Source organism: Vulpes lagopus, chromosome X, assembly GCF_018345385.1.
Source record: "Vulpes lagopus strain Blue_001 chromosome X, ASM1834538v1, whole genome shotgun sequence".
Lineage (NCBI taxonomy): Eukaryota > Metazoa > Chordata > Mammalia > Carnivora > Canidae > Vulpes > Vulpes lagopus.
Genome location: NC_054848.1, coordinates 81,316,682 through 81,335,329, shown reverse-complemented (window position 1 = coordinate 81,335,329; position 18,648 = coordinate 81,316,682). Strand labels below are relative to the sequence as shown.

Here is an 18,648-nt window from a genome sequence, read left to right as displayed (position 1 = left end):
CTTGCTCATGCGTAACCACCCCATGCAAACAGAAATTGACAAAAAAATGCTATGAACACAGACAACAAATTCTCCTGCAATTAAGTTACCTCAATGTCTGTAAGACACAGTTTGGCTTTCTTAATCCTTCACACAGAAGCTTCATTCCTGAATCTTCCAGGGTATTTTTTACAAACTCCAAATCTGTCAAATACTGGTTAGTTTCAAATACTAAAGAGAGGTCCTTACCACAAGAAGCTGTGAGGTGGCAGAAAATCAGTCTGTATGGAGAAAAAGACATTTTAGAGAAGAAAGAAAATAAGACTTTCTTTAAAGGTATCTGTTTGTACCTTACAGATGTAATTAATTCTTTCAGTCCACTCAGCAATTAATTTTTTGAGTGCTTACCACTATGCCAGATGCTGAAAACACAGAAATAATTAAGACTTAGACCTGGCCTTGCAGGAATGTCCAGTTGATGGGGCAAAAAATCAGAAAATCATGGATTATAATACAGTGTGAAAAGTACTGCAAGTGGTATGCACAAAGTATCATGGGGACACAGAAGGGTGGCATAATTCAGCCTACCTCAGGATGGGAGCTGGAGGATCAAGAAATAGTTGTAAGAGAAAGAAATACTTGAGCACTGCTGTGAAAGGGGAATAGAAATTGAACAGGAGTTAGGTGGATGAAGAGAATGGGAGCAAGGAGAACAGGAGAGGCCAAGGGACAACCCACTCATGGAGCATCCTGTGCAAAGTCCAGTAGACAAGTGAGAGGATGTTTTGTTTGAGAAACTGCCAATTACATCTGACCCTTGAACAACTCAGGGGTTAGAGGCTCTGACCTCCACACAGTTGAAAATCTGCCTGTAATGTTTAACTTCCTCCAAACTTGACCACTATTAGCCTATTGATGACCAGAAAGAAGCCTTAACAATAAAATAGTCGGGACATGTGGGTGGTTCAGCGGTTGAGCTTCTGCCTTTGGCTCAGGGTGTGATCCCAGGGTCCTGGGATCGAGTCCCACATTGGGGTCCCTGCATGGAGCTTGCTTCTCCCTCTGCCTGTGTCTCTGCCTCTCTCTGTCTCTCTCATGAATAAACAAATAAAATCTTTTTAAAAACCACGATAAAATAGTCAACTAACACAGATTTGTATGTTATACGTATTACATACTATCTTATTGTAAACTGGAGGAAAAAAATGTTATTAAGAAAATCATAAGTTAGAAAAAATACATTTATAGTACTGTACTGATTTTAAAAATCCACACAGGAGCAGCCCCAGTGGCCCAGTGGTTTAGCGCCACCTTCAGCCAGGGGTGTGATCCTGGAGACCGAGGGTCAAGTCCCACATCAGGCTCCCTGCATGGAGTCTGCTTCTCCCTCTGCCTGTGTCTCTGCTTCTCTCTCTGTGGGTCTCTCATGAATAAATAAATTAAATAGTTAAAAAATAAAATAAAAATCCACACAGAAGTAAACCTCCACAGTCCAAACCCCAGGTTGTTCAAAGGGTCAACTGTATTTGCTATGGCCTATCTTAAAAGACTAGAACGACATATACAGCTCTCAAACTATTAAGTAATTATCTTCTAGGTTAGGGAAAGGTGAGTTCACAGGTATACTTTCACATTATAGGTATTTAAAAATTATATAAAATGATCACAAGTTACAAAAAATAGTTTAAAATTTTTAAAAAATGTGATTAATATAAACAATTTCTACAATAGACAAAATATAAAGAGTAAAGTTTTTTATGTACAATATTCCTACCACTCCAAAATAACCACTGTTAACATTTTGGTATGTGACTTTCCAGGTTTTTAATGCATGCATACATATAGAGATATATGTTCCTTGTAACAAATGAAATCATAGAAGATATATTTTAAAAAGATAGAATACTTTTTCTAAACCTCCTCTCCAACTCCACCTCCTAGAGAGTCTAGTGTATACCTTCCCACTCCTTTCTCCAAGCTCATAGAAACATACATACACACACACACACACACACACACACACAGAATTTGTATATTTTTACGAAAATGTGACCAGAAAAAACATTACATCAACTTTATATGCACTTTGTCATTCAGTTCTCACGGTGGGCCCATAGGTAGAAACTAAGATTCAATTATAGCAGAACGTCATATAGTAAGCGGCAAAGCAGGATTACACCTTAAGTCTGTCTGATTTATCCAGTGGCTTCAGAAAGCCATTGGAGGTTTAAACTCACATGCTCAATTTCCTCTGATGTCTGGGTAGGCAGGAGACAAACCAGTATCAGACGGCGGCGGTAGTCCAGGGAAGAAATACAGGTTGGGGAAGCTGGACTAGGATAGTGGGAGCGTGAAGGTGGACAGAATCGAGACTTGGTTTCCGGGTGAAATGGCCAGAATTTAAGACCGTTTAGGGCAATTACAACGTTCAGTGCTGAGCCAATGGGCGATAAAACTGTTCCCTGGCACCCCCCTCTTCCTCCAAGGGATATGAAAGGTCACTGAGCGATTGGGGCGCTTCTAGTTCTAGAACATTCCATTTCTAAGAGGCAATGGCTCCTCGGCGTGGGACAATCCATTATGGAGGGGGGGGTGAGACTTCTTGTACTCAATTACCAGTACTTCACGGTCTCGATTCTAAGTCTTTTCTAACCACTCCTATTGTTTCCCACCTTCACTGACTTTCACCAACGTAGCGGATTCTCTTATGTCCTGGCATTTGGGAGGAACCATCCTCAAAAATTCCCTCCCCCCCCCACTGTCTCTGGAAGTTGGAACAGTCCCAGAGTAAAAGCCTCGAGGGTTGGCCCCAAGACTTCCTTTTCTCGGAGCCCTTGGAGAGAAAGGTGCGTTTTCTCTTTGGTTTTAGTAGGTGGGCGGTTATCCCTGCATACTATCTGGTCTCCACTGGAGAAGTGAGGCTTGGTGGGAGGTGTACTAGCGTGGGGCAAGCCTTAGGGGACCTCTAAGAGGATCTGAGGGAGGAGGGGCAGGGCAAACTGATGGGAGGAGACCCGGCTGAGGTAGGGGTGACATTGGGGTGGGACGGCAGGGGGGGCCGTGAGGGCCCCCGCAGAGTGGACACCTGGTTGATTCATTTCCACAGGGCCAGCCAAACCCCTAAAGTACTCAGTCATCATGGCCTTGAAATCTGACGACCCCACTGGTGGGTTCCAGCATGACAATGTGGTAGCTTTCATCAATGAGAAAATGGCTGGGCACACAAAAGGCCCTGAGTTCTACATCGAGAATCTATCCCTGTCCTGGAAGGAGGTGGAGAACAAGCTCAGGACCATCCTGGAGGACACCACAGTGTCCAGCGAGGCCAAAGAGGCCTGTGCCTGGAGCAGCCTGGCCCTGGGTGTGCGTTTCGCCCGTAGGCAGGGCCAATTACACAAGCATAGGGTACACTGGCTGCACGATTTTGCCAAACTACATAAGTCGGCAGCACATGCCTTGGCCTCAGACCTAAAGGAATTCACAGAGCAGCAGGAGATGGAGCGCAAGGAGGCAGCCTTTCGGCTGCGGCTGGCCCAGTCCAACCTGGCAGAGATGCAGAAGGAACGGGATCTACTAAGGTGGAAGCTCTTCCAGGTTGTAAGATTATCTTTACTTGATCCCCGCCCTGTCTCCCTGCCCCACCCCCAGAATGGATCTCAAACCTGCTCTCTTCTCTCCAACAGCTGGGGTCTACCCAGGAGCAGGGCGGGGTCTCAGAGGAGCCAGGCCTGGCCACTGCCTGTGAGACTGGGACAGGGGGAGCAAGTGAGGAGGAAGATGAGGCTAGAGCTGCTGCTACTTCTACTACCGCTGCTGGTGCCACAGGAAGAGGAAGAAGAATACAGAAGGATGCAGAGGGGGCAGAAACTGCAAAGGCGATGAGTAGAGGCCTCATGCAGCTGCTGGGAGCTGTGGAGCGGAAAAATTACACCACTGGTGGGCAGAGGGAGGGAGATCTCAGGTCAGTGGAAACAGCCATGTTTTATTTCTCTGGGACCCTCAAGCCTGGGTCCAGAGTCGCACCATCGCCCCTTCCTGTCCAGCTCCCTGCCTCATTCACATACTCCTACTCTTGCCCCTCATCCCCCTTCCCGCCTGCACCCACACCATCCCCACCAGCAGCAACATTCACTGCAGGAGCTCCATTTCCAACATCTCTACACTGGAAGCCCTCTGATGTTAGCGTGTGGTCTGATGCGGGGTCCCAGGGAACAGGAACTCAAGAATCCCAAAGAGACACGAGAGACTCTGAACCCTATCAGCAGAGAAGACCTCCCATATTTCGCAGGCCTGGGGATTGGGACTGCCCTTGGTGTAAAGCTGTGAATTTTTCACGGAGGGAAATCTGCTTCCGCTGTGGGAGGGGAATTTGGCTGCAAAGCCCTCAGTAAATTCAGAAATGTGAAACAGAACAGAAACCTGTCCTAGTGGGAAATCAATTTTGGGGAAAGGGGGGGAAAGGAGGGAGGGAACTGGGGGTTGGCAAGGGATGAATGGGAGAATGAGGCTAAGAGAGTGTGAGGGAAGTGGGGTGGGAAGTGGAGAGACTGTAGATTGACAGAGATAGACATTTTATATTTTGATGACCCCTTTTTTGTTCCAGAGTATTAACATTCCACACCCCAGAAGCACCGTAGCTTCTTAGTGTGTATCTCTCTCACTAACCCTAGTATCTGGTGGACCTGAGCAGCTATGTATATGACCAACTCACCCTTCTTCCCACCTAGGCTATATGATTGGAGCAGGAATGGACAGGATCTCACACTAGAAAATCTGAACAGAGAGGCAGATTCCATAGGTTGATGCTATGGAATCAGTGGGTCATTTGGAATTAGGGTCAAGTTCAGAGTCATGAATGCCAAGGCCATAGCCAAGGCCATAGCCAAGGCCTGGCCCTGGCTGTCAGGGAGCAGAACTGTGCACTTAATAGAAGCCAAGTTCTTAGAGGATGCCAGAATGAGGTCTCAGGAAGCAGAGAAGGTACAAAACACAGGAATTGATCTTGCAACTCCACAGATGGAGAGAGTGAGTGGTGGCATGACCACTTTTCCACTTTCTGCAATTGTGCTACATGAAAATCCAATCTCCACAGATCCCCATTGCTTTAAGCTAATTTGAGTGTGGAGGGTTCCTGTTCTGGGCAACGAGATTATTTCCAAGTCATAAATGGGTACCAGAAGAATAGTTACACACCACAGATCAAAGAAAACGTCAGAACTGGCTGGGGAGGAGTGTCAGAGAGTTATGGGTAGTGAGGATGCCTGCATCCCAAGAGTCCCCAGGAATGAACCAGACAGGAAGCTTGTTCATGTTCTGAACAAGTTTTATCTCAAGAAATAATCAAAAACAGGCCTGGGGTTAACTCTGGGCTTACCCAAAGATTTGCCACCCCTAAGAAACCTATCAGGACTACAAACAGGAGATACCATCACTAGCTGCAGACAAGGACTTCTATGGCTGTATATAGCTCCACAACAGGAGAACCCTCCCCATTCCCCAATGGGAGAACTGGGAACTCACACCACTGCCAAAGAGGTGAGTCAGCAACTTAGAGTGCCCAGATGGTTTGCCAGTTTAGACAACAGACCAAAGTATGATGTTATCCTGAGGGATTCCCTCCCCCAACCCATCACCAGAATAATAGTGGGAGGGGGAATCTGGCTACAACGGTCTCAGTAAATTCATGAATGTGAAATAAACTATCCCAAAGGGAAATCAGTTTCCAGAGGGGGGGGGGTAAACTGGGAAAAGAGGAGAGAATGGTCTTTGTCTTCTTTCTCATGATTAAGTGGTGTTGAGGGAGACTAAATGTATGGTTTAGCCCACAGGTGGAAGGATGGTGAAGTGTCACACCTAGACCAGAGTAAGACAACACAACAGGAGGAGCCCTGGATATCATCAAGGGACTATGGTTCTAGAACCTGAAGCTGTCATGGCCCTGGGATAGCTCTACACCAGCTGGTTGTGATTCTGGGCTGTCTCCTATTGGGGCAGGTGTGGACAATCATCAGGGTTGGGGGCAAGGTCCCTAACCTACATTTTCAGAAATATCTCTGGGCTTCTTTACGTCTTTCTAGGACAGGGTTTCCCAGCCTCATCACTCTCGACACTTGAGAATGAATAATTATTTGTTGCAGGGGGCTGTCCAGTACACTGCAGGATGTTTGGCAGAATCCCTGGCATCTACCCATTAGACGCCTAACTCTCTACTCCTAAGTTGTGACAACCAAAAATGTTGCCAGATATTGCTACTTGTCCACCAGAGAGCAAAACTGCCACTGTTTGGTAACCATGGAAGCAATGAGGTCTTTAGGGATAGTGAAGATGGGGGCAGGGGAGGGGAGAAAGTTGCAAGGAGAAGAGCATCCTCAGCAATGCCCAGAGCTACAGGGGAGGCCTAAGATAGATAGGAGGTGAAAAGGGTTTACTGGGTCTGGTATTCACTTTTGATCTTTGAGCATATCTGGGCTGGGGAGGGACAGAAGCCAAACCACAAGGACTGGGGAATAAATAGGAAGCAAGGAAGTGCAGTTATGGGGAGCCCTCTAAGGACTCCAGGCTATGAAGGGAAGGAGTGGGGGTAGGGCACAGGGCTGAAAGAGAGTCTCTGGAATGTGGGAGAAACTTGAACCATGGGGAAGGAAACAGCTGAAGAAAGCCTAAAAACATAATACCTAGTGAGGGTAAGATCAGGGTTGGGACAGTAAGCGGCAGGTGAGGTGCTGGGGATATAAAGTGGGGTGGGATTTGGGACAGTGGGGTGGAGGGCTTTTAGATTTTCATATATTTCTGTGTTGTGTAAAGTAAAATAAATGCTTACAAAAATACCCAAAAAAGTGTTATTTACTGGCTTGGGTAGATTTGGAAAGGTCACCTCTTCCTCAGACAGGAGGGAAGGAGAACAGACACTGATCTGTGGTGAGGGATTTGGAAATAAGAGGGCTCCTGCTTGTGTGCTCCTGATGTAGGCTGATAAGCAGAAAGACACCTGAAAGAACAAGAAATGACAGTCACGGTGCGGGTGGGAAGCTTCTGAGCAATGGCACTCTGGGAAATAACTACAGCAGATGGAGGTGAGGCACCGTGGGAGAGAAAAAGATCACTGAGCAGCACTAAGTGGGATAGGACCCAAAAAGAAAACCAAGGAGGACGACAGTGACAACCAGGGAGAAGGGGGTAGGTCCAGGAGGTGTGCCAGACACAAATCTTTTGGATGTTTTAATCTGCCACCTACTCGCTATGGCAAAAATAGCACATACAAAAGGAGAAGAGGCTGGAGGGGCTGGCAGGGATCTGTGCCTGACTCCCTACTCCTTCTAGGTTTGTAGCGTATCTTCTCAGTTGCTGTTCTGCTATGGAGAAGCTGAGCACTAGTTCTATTTTGCTTTCAGGTCTGGTCAGCTGGGAGCGCAATTTCTAGCGGCCCCATCTCTACCTTGCAAATACCTGAGTATTATAAAGAGAAGTTCAACTTACTTCAGGTCTTTGATTTTACAGTATGGATTACACAGTGCTTGGCAGAGCAATTGTAGCCGAGATGCTGGCAGATTGCACAGCTGTGAGGACCTAAAAGAGATGAAAAAGCAAAAATAATTTAAAACCAAATAGTTAAAAATTTAAGTAAAAGGCTAATTTTGGCTTCTCTTACCATACTAGTATTCATTTGCCTCTTCCAAAAGCCTTAAGCGGCATTACCCCATTTTGCAGATAAGGTAATTAAGGCACAAAAAAAGTTATGGTTTTTGCCTAAGGTCACATAGGTAGGAATAGTAGGAAAGTCAGCACTCAGGTCTCACTTCAAAGCCCAAGCTATGTCACTGTGTGTCAGGCACCAAGGTAAGCACTTGCCATATACAGATCATCTTAGCTGGTCCTCAACGCAATAATGGAAATTTTAATCACCATTTTGCAGATGGCTGAGACAAGTCAAATGACTTGCCCAAGCTATCTTTATAATACAACTATTGCTTGGTTGCCAGTACTAATAGTAAAATTAACAATCACCGAAAACTAGAAGAGCTCTTATGGTACTTCTATTTTTAGTTTTTTGAAGAACACCCAAAGAAAAAAAACACTTCAAAAATATATATGCACCCCTATGTTTATAGCAGCATTATTTACAACAGCCACATTTTTTATGGAAGGAGCCCAAGTGTCCACCAATGGATGGATAAAGAAGATGTGGCAAATATATACAATGGAATGCTAGCCATAAAAAAGAATGAAATCTTGCCATTTTGCAACAATGTGGATGGACGTAGAGGGTATTCTGCTAAGTGAAAGAAATCAGAAAGACAAATGCCACACAATTTCACTCATATGCTAATTTAAGAAATAAAATGAGCAAAGAAAAAGAAAAAATAAGCAGATTCAAAATACAGAGAACAAATTGGTGATTGCCAGAGGAGAGGTGGGTGGAGGATGGGTGAAATAGGTAAAGGGGATTAAGAGTACACTTCTCTTGACAAGCAATGAGAAATGGATACAACCATTGAATCACCATATAGTATACCTGAAACTGATACAACACTGTATATTAATTATACTCGAACAAAAAAAAGCAACTAGAAAAGTTCAATAGTAAACTCTCAGTCACCATGCTTATGAAAGGAATATTTTCGGTTAAATTTTGAAGAAAGTTTAAGCCCTCTGATAAAGGCAATAGGGCTAAGACAGAGGCTTCATTTAAGGCTGATTTTCTGGAAATTCAGAATGAACCAGGGACCCCTTTTTGTTTCTTTCAGTGTTTAAAAATTCTCTATGTATTTGGCCATTATTTTACTCTACAATATACAGTTGGGTTGAAGCTGTCAAGAACTTGTCAAGACACAGTAGCCAAGGTCCTCGGTAATTCCAATTCCATGTAACTTCTACCCCCTTCCACTCTAGTCCTGAACATAACTCTTGCTGCACTTCCCTTCCCCTTCCCACTTCCCTCAAACACACATATCCCATGCTCATTTCTACCTCTATGGTACTGCCCAATGAGGAAATAAAAGTATCAAAGAAAAGACTAGACTACTCTCTCCCATGTACAGATTTCTGCCCACTCGCTTCTTCTTAAGGTCCTCTACCCCTCAGCTGGTCCCACAACTAAAAGAGTTGCAATGTCCATATTTTTTCTTTTCTTTCTTTTATTTTTTTCTTTTTTTTTTCTTTTTGAGAGACAGAGCACACAAGGGAGGGAAGGGCAGAAGAAAAGAGACAATCTTAAGCAGGCTCCACACTCAGCGCAGAGCCCAATGTGTGGCTCCATATCACAACCCTGAGATGGTGACCTGAGCTGAAATCAAGAGTCAGACACTTAACCAACTGAGCCACCCAGGCACCCCAGCAATGTCCATCTTAACCCAAGTACTGAGAACAGACTTACGACCAGTGACATTTTCTAGATAACACAGATACAAATATTCTTGGCTGCTTTAATCAGTAAGTCAGTGTAACTCTATTTTTAGTATATAGAATCTGTATTATTTAAGTGGTTTACCTAAGCCTCTCTGAACCCTTTGTAAAGGTGAAGCTCTGGACCCTTTGCGAAGGTGCAAGCCTGGTAGAAAAAGCCCCAGCTTTACAGCAATATACACAGGAGTGCAGTTCTGGCCCTCACTAACCTGGAGCTCTTTGAGGCCTCAGTGATGAAGTATGTGTAGAGGAGAGTGATGACCAATTCAATGTTAAGCTTACCACCTTTTCTAGAATAGTCATCAACACCAAAATAGCAGAGTCCTCAATGATAATCTTGATGACTTACATGCTCATAACACTTTATAATTATAAAGCACATTCACAGAGTGACAGTGAAGACTAATATACACACACACTTATAGTGGCTAGCACAGTGCCTGGCACATAGTAAGTGCTCAGAAATGTTAACTTTCCTCATTGTCTACTTAGGCTAGCATTCAGTATGTGACAGATATTCAATAAATCCTTATTAGATTGACTGACATAAAATATGGAAAGCAGAGAAGATTTACTTATCAACAATTGTAAAAATGATCATGTGCCTGACTACTTGAAATAAACTAGAATGCCCATTGTTTCTAAAGGCCAAAACATGGGAGAAAAGACATTAATATACTCACTGATTAAGTGCCGAAGCTGGTGGTATGAATGCAGAGGCTCGCTCTTCCTCCTCAAATCCAAGTAGGTGCTGACATTTTAGGGACACTGACAGGTGACTGTGACTGCTTTTTACACAGAATGACATAGCCAGAATGTCCATTTTTGTATAGGTAGGTTGAAGCAATATAATTGACTGTAAATCATCAATTATCCCTTTTGTATATTCCTCTTCCTGAATCTCATACAAACAATGAAACAAGTCCATTGGCTCAATCTGTAACCTAGAAGATTTATCCTTTATTTCTTTCTCAGTCCACTTCAATAACTCTTCTCGAAGTCCTGGAGAGATTTTTCTTCCAAAAATAGTTTCCACAGCCTTTCCCTTTCCTTTATGTAAGAGGCCAAATAAGAACTGTATCGTTAGTGATGAAAACCCTTTTCCATATTGTTGGAATATTTCTTGCCATGTTTTTCCCACTTGACCAAAAAACATCCAGTTGCTATCATTCTTCAGGACATAGAACACAGCAGTCAAGAACTCTTGGAAACTGAAGTGAAGGAAAGTGTAGACACTGGCACTTCCTTTAACTTTTTTCAAAAAGTGATTTAGAAAAGTGCAATTCATATCATATATTCCTATCCCATGTCTCCTGAGGTCACTGACTTCAAATAGGACCTGCTGGTTCTGCAGTCCATCTGCAGCCAAAGAGCAAAGGCCCCACAGGCAACTCTGTCCCTTCCACACCGAGATGCCTGTAAGGGTTTTAAGGCACTTGGAGAAGTAAAACAGATACACATCAGTCACGGTCTGAAGTGACCTCATAAGAGTCCTGTCGCCATCTCCCTGTGACTGCAGGACCCTGCAGATCATCCAGGAGATGATGGGAAGAGACGACATAATGTCAAGGCTTTCATTTTGTTGCAGCTCATAAAAGACCTTCATTGCTACAGTAGCACCTGAAAACTGACTCAAGAAATATGCTCTCTTTTCAGCATCTGTAAACCATACAATCTCTGCCTGGATATGTTGTTTTAACAGAGAGTGGAGCTTCTTCATGGTTGTAGGCCGGGCAGTTATCAGCAGGGAAGATTCAGGGAACAGTTTTTTCCTCACAAAACTACATAAGAGGGTCTCTACTGGCTTCTTCTCCTGGGGATTAGCACTAAGATCCTCTTCCTGGTTATCTACAGGGCACTGAAGCTCAGGAAATCCATCAAGAATGAACAGAAGCTTCTCTGGATACATAGGAATAACGTCCAGGATTGGTCCATCTATATCTTGGAAAGTGTTAGTGATCAGGTCAGCGGCACTAAGGTTAGCAATACCGTTTATTTCTCTGCAGTTTACATAGATGAGATAGTCAAACCTGCCTGGAGTAACCATTCCTGCTGCCCAGTCATACATGAACTTGTGCACTACAGCTGTTTTTCCAATCCCCGCACATCCCTGAAGCACCACAGTTTGGGATGAACTGGAGCCCTCTTCATCAGGATCAAATACGTGTTCCATATCAATAAAATTATCTTGTTGAGGAATCCCACACGGTGTCTTTTCTGATATACCATGTTCTTTTACAACAAGCAGTCGTGACTCTATATGTTTGCCATGGTGATAACATTTATGGACTCCTATGTTTAGGTATTTTTCTTTTAGATGTTTTCTAAATATTTCCTGGTAATCTAATGAGGTGACACCAAGAGTTAGTAATCACAGAATCCTACACAACACAAACAACTATAACTCATACCACCCTCTCCACTTGGGACATCTTAATAGGTCCTCCAATTTTACATGTCTAAAGCTGAGCTGTTGGTTTCTACATGGGTGTCCACCCCCCCCCCCAAAAAAAAATCCTCCCCAGGCATCTCATCTCAGTTAAATGGTGCCACCAAGTGGCTCAGAAAAATGTTAAGAGTCATTTTTTATTTCTTTTCCTTCTCTTGAATCCTCCAAATCCAATCAATTAGTAAGGCCTATTAGATATACCTCCAAAATAAGCCTCCAATCCTTTCATTTATCATTACATCCTCAAATACCACCCAAGTACAGGGCACTATCAAGTCTTTCCTGTACTGCTAAAATAGCCTCCTACTCATCTACTCTAGCTTATCTATGGCTCCCCTTCACACAGAACCTAATATGATCTTCTAAAAATACCAATTATATCATGTGACTGCCATGCCCAAAACCTTTCAAGAGCTTTTCATTGCACTTCATATGAAATCTCAAACTCTTATCTTATCTTACAAGGTATACCATGAACCACTCTCCTTCTCAGTCCCTACGCTCAAGCCACATTAGCCTGGTTTCAGTTTCTCACAAATGCTATGTTATTTCTCACTTCAGGGCCTTTCCACTAGCTATTCTCTCTGCCTGGAACACTCTTCCTGCTCTTCTCATGGAGAGCTTCTTCTCATCCTTCAGATCTCAACTTAAACATTACTTCCTAGAAAAGGACTTGCCTGACCACTCAATTTAAAATCATGTCCTCTCTATTATTGCCTTTCCCCTCTGTCTCCTCTTTACAGCTCTTATCACAATTTATAGTTGTCTTATTTATTTTTTCATTATCTGTTTTCCCACTAAACAATAATCTACATGAAGATAAGGACCTTATTTGTATTCTTCACCATAATACATTAAGTACCTAGCATGGTGCCTGGCATATAGTAGACACTCAATAATTATTGCATATAGCTATAAATGCTTTTGAATTAAAAACAAGTCATTTGTTACTCCCACTCTGTGCCAGATACTTTACTAGCTCTTTATATGCATTTCTGATTTAATATTTAGCATAATACTTAGCATAATACGTAGGTATTATCCACATTTTATAGCTGAGGAAATTGAAATTTATAACCAGGGTTATGAGTTCATGGGTGTACAATCTGTGCACACGTCTTATGCTCAGAAGGACCCATTGGTATAATGTTCTGCTGTTGCTATCTTGAAATTCTTAATACTTTTGAATAAGGGGTCCTGCCTTTTCATTTTACACCACACCCCATCAATTATGTAGCCAGTCCTGATTATTACATTAGATAACTTGTCCAAGGTTCAACAGCAAGTAAATGGTAGAGACTTAATTAAGATTAAGGTTTGTCTAAAGCCATGGTCTGTGTGCTTAAATGCCATACTATACAGCTTTTCACTTTCTGCAACTAGAAAAAATAATCCAAGAAGTCAGTTATCAAGTTCAAACTTCTGTTAAGTGAATGTCTAAGCTAGCATTTCCCAAATAAGTATTCCTTAGAACACTATTTTGCAAGATATTTAAAAAATTGTGGGAAAGATGTCCAGTGGTCAAATAAATTAAGGGGAATGCACCCTTTATCTCCTTTTAGAGTTTCTCAATGCATGTTAGCATATCAAAGGATCTGAAATGGCCTACAGTAAAAATAAATAAATAGGCTAATTAACTTGGTTTAATCCAGCATTTCTGGTCTCAAATGACTATAGAACCCTTTCCTACAAGCAAAGTTATTACGGCCTGGACAACGGTGCTCTGTAGAACTGCGTGAGAAATGCTAATCTAGATAAGTGTTGGCAAACTTCCTCTGTAAAATTCTGTAGTTTAGGCTTTTGGGTCTCTGTTGCAGTTATTCAACTCTGCCATCTAAGCTTGAAGGTAGAAATGAGCGGGCATGGCTGCTTCTAATAAAACTTTATTTACAAAAACAGGTCCCTAGTTTGATTTGGCCCACTGGCTGTAATTTGCTGGCCTCAATTTAGATCACTCCTAAAACAGACAGGTCTGTTCTAGCCATAAAGCTCTGTACATCTGGTGCCTGACGACCATCAGTGGTCCTCCTAGTATTCAAATATGTATTCTATATGTTATAAAAGTCCTATATGTTATGGCAATTTAGAGCCTCATAGATATTACCCCCTCCAAAAAATCAATGGTTACTGTCTAATGAATAGGGGGGAAGAAATGGGAGTGGAATGTGGATGAGAAGCCAGGTTTTTAGGAGGCACTTTTCACAAAACAAAAAAAAAAAAGGAAAAGAGAGAAGACATCTACCTGTGAATTCTTTCCATGAAGATGGAGACTGAGAATTTGAAGCAGCTGTGGGAGGAAAGAGTTGAGATTAAGAGAAGCACAAATACACCTTCCAATTAAAACACGGAAATATACAGAAATTACAGCCACATTGTTTCAGCCATTCCTGTTGTTCCCCCAGACAGAAATACAAGGAAGAAAGTCACCTCACATCTATTCTAACTCACCCACAAAATTATTTTTTAACTGAGACCTTCACACACATATATTTAGGGTATAAACATTTACATTTTTATGCTCTGTAAGGAAAATTTTAGGCATTAACTTAAAGCAGCACACATTATTTGAAGTGACTATTTCTGGTATTTTGCTTTTCATTGAGCATTAGCCTATTGCTTCTGTTGGAGATTGTTTTGAGCTTAATTTATTAGTAAGAAATAAGGCACTGCTGATGTTAGTGTGACATATATACAATGATTTAAGATTTGAATACATATACACATTCAACCCAAACACTTACATATATAGATATATAGATAGAAATACACAAATATAGGCACATGTGCATGCATGCATACACACACACACACACACACACACAGCCTCCACATTCCTATAGCTTTTTAGTACATGCACACCTTTAAAAGCAAGAGTGGGACTTATACTTGGGAGAAGGTATGAAAATGTGGATGGGAGGAAGCAAAGTCTGGAGAGGTAGATATAACAATGTCACAGAAATGGGCAGGCAAGTGAGTGGTCTGCTGATGATAATCAGTTTCTATTCCCCATAATTAAATATTTCTTGGAGCTCAGAAATCAGCCACAAGGGGAAGGACTCCAGCAATCTTCACTCTTTGCTCTTTTGTGCTGCCTCCTGTGAAAATCTGTGGTTACAGTAAAGGGAGAGACTTGAGTCTTTCAGGATTATAAATGCTTTTGGGATCATGGAAAACAGTAGAAACCACAGTTGCTTCTTCTCTTTTCTTTTTCCTCATTTTGGAAAACACAAAAATTGTGGAGACATTTTTAAGAGATTATTAATGGGTAAATAATGTATCCATGTAGCATCTCAATATACACAAACCTATACACATGCAACACAATGTTAAAGATTCCCCCCAAAAATCCCAAAGTCCACGAGGAGAAGTAGGAGAAAAAGAATGAACAGGATTATTTAGATTATACCATCTCTTACCTCATTCAGTTACTCACCTTTCTGTTCAGACAATAAACTCCAAGTACAGGCAGGTTCCATATCTTTTCTTTTCTTTTGACTGGTCATCCTGGCAAATCAAGAAGACTGTAATCCAAAACAGAAATGATGACTGAAAGGCCTAGTGGAAGCTCAAAGTAAAAAGGAACTCAAGAAAGACTACTCCAGGCACTATAAAGTTAGGGAAGAGAGAAGGCCCAATAATCAAGTAGATTTGCTAGGGTGGGACTACGGGATCACATGAAGAAAGATCAAAACCAACAGTCTTTAACTTGAAGAGGAGAAAAACTAAAAGAAGGTAGAATGTCTGTAAACTTTTGAACAGTACAAATATGGGAAATGTGAAATTGGGCTCTGAATTGGGTTACTAAGAGAAACACAGGATTTAGAGAATACACCTCTAATGTCTAGGGTCAAGATAAAAAAAGAATGACTGTGTCTTTCCACAACATATTTTTGGTGCCATTAATAAAGGAAGAATTCTAAGACCTTAGATTGGAATACTGTGGTATAAGAGAAACAATCTATAGTATTAGGAGATATAGGCCCTAGTTCCATTTCTATAACTATAGACCTATGGACCTTGAGTAAAATTCTTTCTGGATCTGTTTTATCATTTTCACAATGATAGAAGAATTCTAGAAGAATTCTAAGACCTTAGATTGGAATACTGTAGTATAAGAGAAACAATCTATAGTATTAGGAGATATAGGCCCTAGTTCCATTTCTATAACTATGGACATATGACCCTGAGTAAAATTCTTTCTGGGTCTGTTTTATCATTTTCACAATGGCTGAGGGAATGTTTGCCCAGGTTTCTCTCCAGGTTGAACATTGTAAGATCAGTGGTTCTCAGTCCTAGCTGCACATTAAAATTACCTTCATACCACCCTCCATAATTTTTTTTTGCAATATTACTTATCACTTTATAACACACTTGATAATTTTCTTATGTATAATGCTTATCGTTCATTTTCATTCTTTCCCACCTAAATTGAAGTATTGGCCCCAATTCTCAACCTTTGCCATGAACTTTGCAAGTCTGCACAGCAGAAGTGAGGCTTATTTTCCCAGCTCTTGTGTTTGCGCTCAGCCTTGAGACTTGCTTTGGCTAATAAAGTACACACAGATGTAACTTAAGCAGGGGCTTGAAATATGCTTGCACAGTTGGACATGCTCCCTCTTGCAATTCTCCCACTGGTATGAGATGAGCCATGAGAGACACAAGTGCCAACTAGTCCACTGGTCTGAGGAGAAATGCATGAAGCAGAGCCATACCAGTTTACTCAGTCCTGAAGCAAGAAAAGTTGTCATCCCAACCTAAATCAGAGTTGTCCAACAAAGCTCTGCTTAATCAGCTTGAATCCTGGCTAGGCTCCAGAAATGTGAGAATAAGTACTTAATAAGTTCTTAGTTTTTCATGCCACTAAGATTTTATCGTTGTATTACGTATCATTGTGACAATACCTAACTGATACATCCTGCTAGGAAGTAAATACCTAGAAAGTATTTAGCATAAAGAAGACATTAAATATTCATTGAACAGGAGCACCTGGGTGGCTCAGCTGGTAAAGCATCTGCCTTTGGCTCAGGTCATGATTCCAGGGTCTTGGGATTGAGTCCCACGTCAGGCCCCCTGCTGAATAGGGAACCTGCTTCTCCCTCTCCCCCCCTGCTTGTTCTCTCTCTCTCTTTTAAATAGATAAATAAAAATTCAAAAATCTTTTAAAGATAAACTTATTGCATAAAGATATGCTTATTGAAAAAATTGGGATGAATGAATAAAAGCGTTTTTTTTTTTTTTTTAAAATCCAAGGCCAAGTCTGCATTCCTGATAAATTAAATCAGAATTTTTGATGATGAGATTTGGTATTGACTTTTTTTTTCAAAGCTCCCCAGGTGATTCTAATACACAGTCAGGGAAGAGAGCCACCATTCTAGATTCAGTTATTTTTGATAGAGGAGAGTTTATTGGTAAAGCACACAGGCTTTGGAATCAAATAGAAGTGTTCAAGCTCTGACTACCACTTATGATGTGACAACTATTGAATTAATATCTCTAAGCCTCAGATTCTGCAACTGTTAAATAGGAATAACAATAGTACTTTTCTTATAAGGTTATTTTTTAAAGATTTTTATTTACTTATTTGAGAGAGAAAGAGCACGAGCAGGGGGAGAGACAGGGGGAGAGGGAGAAGCAGACTCCCCATTGAGTGGGGCGCCCAACAGGGGGCTCGATCCCAGGATCCTGAGATCATGATCTGAGCTGAAGGCAGGCGCTTAACCAACTGAGCCACCCAGGCACCCTCCTTATAAGGTTATTATGAACATTAAATGAGATAATGCATATAAGGTCTCCAGTACATTACATGGTATGCAGCAGAGGCTCAATAATCCTAAACTATAGCTAATATTGACATTGCTGTATCATTTGATATGGAATAGAAATGACTTTGAACTCATGTAGACCTTAAACTCCATTTCCACTGCTTTCTAGCAATATGTTGAATAAATTGCTTAAACTCTGAGACTACAGTAACCCATCTATAAAATATGGTGATAATGATAACTTCATTAATGTGTTGTGAGGATTAAATAAGGCAACATACATAAAACATTTAGCACATGACCAAGTACAATATAAGAGGGAAAATAAGCTGGCATTTATTATAACTGACAGAAGTTACATTCCATTAAGATCTCCACATAACAACTTCATTCTTACAAGATGGAATGTTCCCAGCATAGAGCTATAGTCCTATGCCCTGGATTTTTTCCCCAATTACTAGGAATATCATGTCCTCCAAAACATAGAAACAATCCTCCAGTTACAAATTGCTCCAAGAAGTGTTCTTGCCCTCAGGTAATGATGCTGAAGGGATGGCATTGGTCATTTACTCTCTTCGTGGGAAATTTCAATCATGTTCATTATTTCAATCATCCTTACAACCTCTGATTCTTTATCGCAGTAGCCTTCTACTCTGCAATCTATGTTCATACATCTGAAGGCTTCCTCAACACACCACCCCCACCCCCACATAGATGTTGACATCTGTCTTTTTATTTCCTTTCATAGCTTTTATTTGGTTCCTCCAGCATTCTTTCACTGATCTGTGTCCTAATGAGAAACTCTATCCCTCTTAGTGGAATAATCAGATTCTCTTTGCCTGAATTTAAAAGCCTGAGTGGAGACTTATAAGTCCTGAAGTTCTGCCACCCAAATGCTCCAAGCTTTCTTAGTTCTGGACCTCCTTGAGGCTTTGTTTTTCAGCATTTCCTTTGGTTTTGATCAACTCCAGTAGTCTTCCCCAAATTCCTATCTTTGCTTAAGTTACTCAGAACCAAGTTCTATTGCCTGTGGCTAAAAAATCCTGACATAGAAAT

At 41.6% G+C, this 18,648-nt stretch overlaps 2 protein-coding genes across 17 annotated transcripts in view; one reads left to right on the top strand and one right to left on the bottom strand.

Moving 5' to 3' along the window:
• Nucleotides 1-18,648, bottom strand: part of VSIG1 (V-set and immunoglobulin domain containing 1) — a 146,981-nt gene that overhangs the window by 116,175 nt on the left and 12,158 nt on the right. For 14 of the 15 annotated variants that reach the window (XR_005985658.1, XR_005985659.1, XM_041740984.1 and 11 more), the window contains exons 2-6: nucleotides 15,264-15,351; nucleotides 14,073-14,117; nucleotides 10,065-11,724; nucleotides 7,456-7,545; nucleotides 90-260 (exon numbers count right to left, since the gene is read on the bottom strand). Coding sequence is in view for 13 of the 15 variants with exons in the window: in XM_041740984.1 (XP_041596918.1) it covers nucleotides 90-260; nucleotides 7,456-7,545; nucleotides 10,065-11,724; nucleotides 14,073-14,117; nucleotides 15,264-15,333 (2,036 nt within the window). In the remaining 2 variants the exon portion in view is untranslated. The remainder of the gene's footprint in view (nucleotides 1-89; nucleotides 261-7,455; nucleotides 7,546-10,064; nucleotides 11,725-14,072; nucleotides 14,118-15,263; nucleotides 15,352-18,648) is intronic. The other variant, XM_041740995.1, reaches the window with a different exon arrangement.
• On the top strand, nucleotides 2,722-6,673 carry TEX13B (testis expressed 13B). Of its 2 annotated transcripts, XM_041741000.1 has the most exons (3): nucleotides 2,722-3,573; nucleotides 3,663-3,940; nucleotides 5,801-6,673. In XM_041741000.1, exons 1-3 carry the CDS (start codon nucleotides 3,118-3,120, stop codon nucleotides 5,820-5,822), a joined length of 756 nt encoding a protein of 251 aa, XP_041596934.1. In that variant the 5' UTR covers nucleotides 2,722-3,117; the 3' UTR covers nucleotides 5,823-6,673. The 2 variants fall into 2 exon arrangements, with proteins under 2 accessions (XP_041596934.1, XP_041596933.1); XM_041740999.1 differs by lacking the exon at nucleotides 5,801-6,673 and having other exon boundaries at nucleotides 3,663-4,711.